Source organism: Pyxicephalus adspersus, chromosome 10 (genome assembly GCF_032062135.1).
Source record: "Pyxicephalus adspersus chromosome 10, UCB_Pads_2.0, whole genome shotgun sequence".
Classification (NCBI taxonomy): domain Eukaryota; kingdom Metazoa; phylum Chordata; class Amphibia; order Anura; family Pyxicephalidae; genus Pyxicephalus; species Pyxicephalus adspersus.
The window spans coordinates 29,543,623-29,546,572 of NC_092867.1; the positions used below are offsets into that span (position 1 = coordinate 29,543,623).

General features: G+C 44.5%; 1 protein-coding gene across 1 annotated transcript in view; it reads left to right on the plus strand.

The window, feature by feature from the left end:
* Positions 1 to 2,517: 2,517 nt before the first annotated feature.
* Positions 2,518 to 2,950, plus strand: part of KIF20B (kinesin family member 20B) — a gene marked incomplete in the record, with an annotated part of 49,850 nt that continues 49,417 nt past the window's right edge. The window contains 1 exon segment of the mRNA XM_072424897.1: positions 2,518 to 2,691. Within this exon segment, the coding sequence (XP_072280998.1) occupies positions 2,661 to 2,691 (31 nt within the window).

Sequence of the window (2,950 nt, forward strand, 5' to 3'; positions counted from 1 at the left end):
CAGAACTACAGCAAGTAAAAAGCTAAATATTAGCAAAAAAAATAACATATTTAAAAATAGAATAACAAAATTTAGCTTTTTTTTCTACTACTAGATATTCCCCCCCCAAAAGCCATCAACATTCAACTTACAACTTCAGACTTCAAGCCCTCCCAAATCTGTGAGTGGACAGTGAGTGGAGAAGCAGAACAGCCATGAGCTTGGCTCTCTGTCACTCTCCTATTATCATGTTTATTTGATTAGCTACTTGTATTGTATTGCTTCTTCTTACACATTCATCTTTTTGTACAGGGACTGCAAAAGCTGATACCAGGTTAAATTCAGGTATTTGCACAAAACTAGCAAAGGAATGCAAAGAATACAAGTTATCTAAATAGTTAAAAAGAGCAATAACTAAATCCACTCATAGTTGTATAGGATGTGTAATTCTTTATTTGACAAGTGGTAGGAGCACCTTTTTTCAGACACTGCATGCACTGTCCGGGGATGGCTTGGCACGCCTTCTGCCTTCATAGTGTTGAATTAGAATGGCATGTCACTGCTTATACAAGTGTTTTTAAACGTGTACAAGCAGTTTTTTTAACCGGTTACAGTTAAAAAAAAGGAAAATGAACTGCTCTGCAGTTAAAGCCTAGGGGTTGCTTCTGTTACTGCACCCAAGCACCTACTCTTTGCAGGGTCAGATTTATACATTTGCTCCCCTAGGCCATCTAGCTTTTAATGCACCCCTATCCCCCCTCTAACAACCGCCAATAACAGCTATTGATGCTGACATAACATGGCAGCTGTTTTACACAAACTAATTAGAGCAAGGGAGACAGAGGGTGAAGAAGGGAGAGAGAGAGAGAGAGGGAGTGCAGATAGAGAGGAAAAGAGAGAGGGAGAGGTGAGAGGGGGTCATAGGAGAGAGTGTAAGGGGAGATAGAAATGGAGAGCAGATAGAGAGAGAGACGGGAGGAGGGCAGAAAGAGAAAAGAAGAAGGTAGAAAGGAGAGGTAGACATAGGGGTACACAGAAATAAAGAAAAGGTCACCCTACACAGATCTTTATACAGTATGTAGCCTTAGTATATTCATTTACCATTCACTTTGCACTTCCTGTTACTCTAGACCAGGGGTCAGCAAACTTAGTCCTTTAGGCCAGATAAGGCCTAGCGGGTAGTTTGTTCCGGCCTAATGCCCTCTGGCGGGTCCGGCCTAATACCGGTCGGCAATCTGCAGCGGAGCCAAACGGCACCAAACTACGGGAGCTCCGGAGCCGCATGTGGCTGTTGAGCCTCGGTGTGGTGGCTCCCTTCCCTATTTACCCCAGCCGGCGTTAACACTTCCGTCGCCGGGGTAAATAGGGAACATTGCAATGCATATGGAGGAGAGGGATTTCCCTACAGGGGGCGTTCCTGGTGGGGACAGAGCCATTAGGGCGGGACATGAGAGAGAGTACAGCCTAATGTGCTCCTGCCCACCGTTGAAATGGCCTAGTGGCCAAAAAAGATTGCTGACTTCTGTTCTAAGAATACATATAAACGGTATTGGTTCACCATCATCTTACATGCAGGGGTTGTAAAATATTCAACTAAGACAGAACTTCGGAGAGTGTTTGCCAGGATTTTGGAAGAACTGAGGCACCATGGAGCAAAGAAGAGAGGAACCATGGCACAGCAGAGAATGAGAAGCTCTGTGCAGCTGTCAGGTAGGTCAGGAGGTCTCTATCCGATGTAAGGGGAAATAAGGAATGCATACTGGAATCTATTGATAAGTGCTCAGTGTGAAAAAATAAATAAGATCTGACATGAACAACGAGAACACAATATTTTTATTTACAATTATGCTAATAAAATGCGAGCAATGCATTCTACATGGACATATCAGGGTGTGTCTATTCCCACTTGGCATATTGCATCCAAGGAGGCTGCCCAATATAGTCCAATGGAAAGATTTGGCAGAATGTGCGTTTTACCCGTGTCTGGAGTGTGAAGAGACTAAGGCCTGATTTCTTAGGCTATGTACACACGTCCAATGGTTCTCGCCCGATAATTGGCTCAGGGCTGATATCAGATAAGAATCTGGCGTGTGTACAGTGCCCTTCGTCCATTATCCGAACGACAGTCCTAGCGGATCCATGAACGATGGACGACGAATGATCCTAATGCAAGGGAAGGGGGAGAGTGAGCAGCACGTACCGCTCCATCGTTCTCCCCCTCCCCTCTGCATAGAACAGAATGGTGCTGTATGTAGAGCACTCGTTCATGCATCGTGCAATTCTTTGTTGTTGGAAAGCATTGTGAAAGATCCTTTCCAACAACAATAATTGCACGTGTGTATGCAGCTTTACTTTGCTTTAGTTTCAGAAGCTTGCAGGGCAACAAAGGGCAGCATGGCTTAATGTTTAACTAAAGTCCCACTTAGAACAATTGGCAGTGAGTCAGATCCTTATTGTGTAAATGGACAGGTAATGCCCCTTCTGCAAAATCTGCCTGCCTGATCACCACAAAGCTGAGCTGCATGTTAGTTGTGCTGGCAATCCAGTTAACAATTTATATTATTCTCAGCTTCCCTTGTTCGCACCAGGAATGATTAAACTCCTGCGCAGGAGGAACATAATTGGCCCAGCCTGGCAAATCAAGATGGCCAAAGATTGTTTTCAGGAAGAGAAGGACGACGATGGCGGCGACCTGTGATCGAATGGAAGCAGGTGAGGATCTCGAGTTTAGTTCTGCTTTACACAAGGCTATGTTAAAAATGCGGCAGAGCAATGCCTAATCACCAGTAGAGACGGCTCTGTTGCTCTTGATAGGAAAATTTGAAGTTTTGGTTACCATTTTTTGCAAGCAGTTTTGACCAGTAACAAGGCTCAAGACAATTTCAGACTGGCAGTATTTTATCAGGATTGTATTGTCCAAAAAAACGCTGCCACCTCCTACTGCAAACAGCCCAGTGAGTCCCGCGCTTTC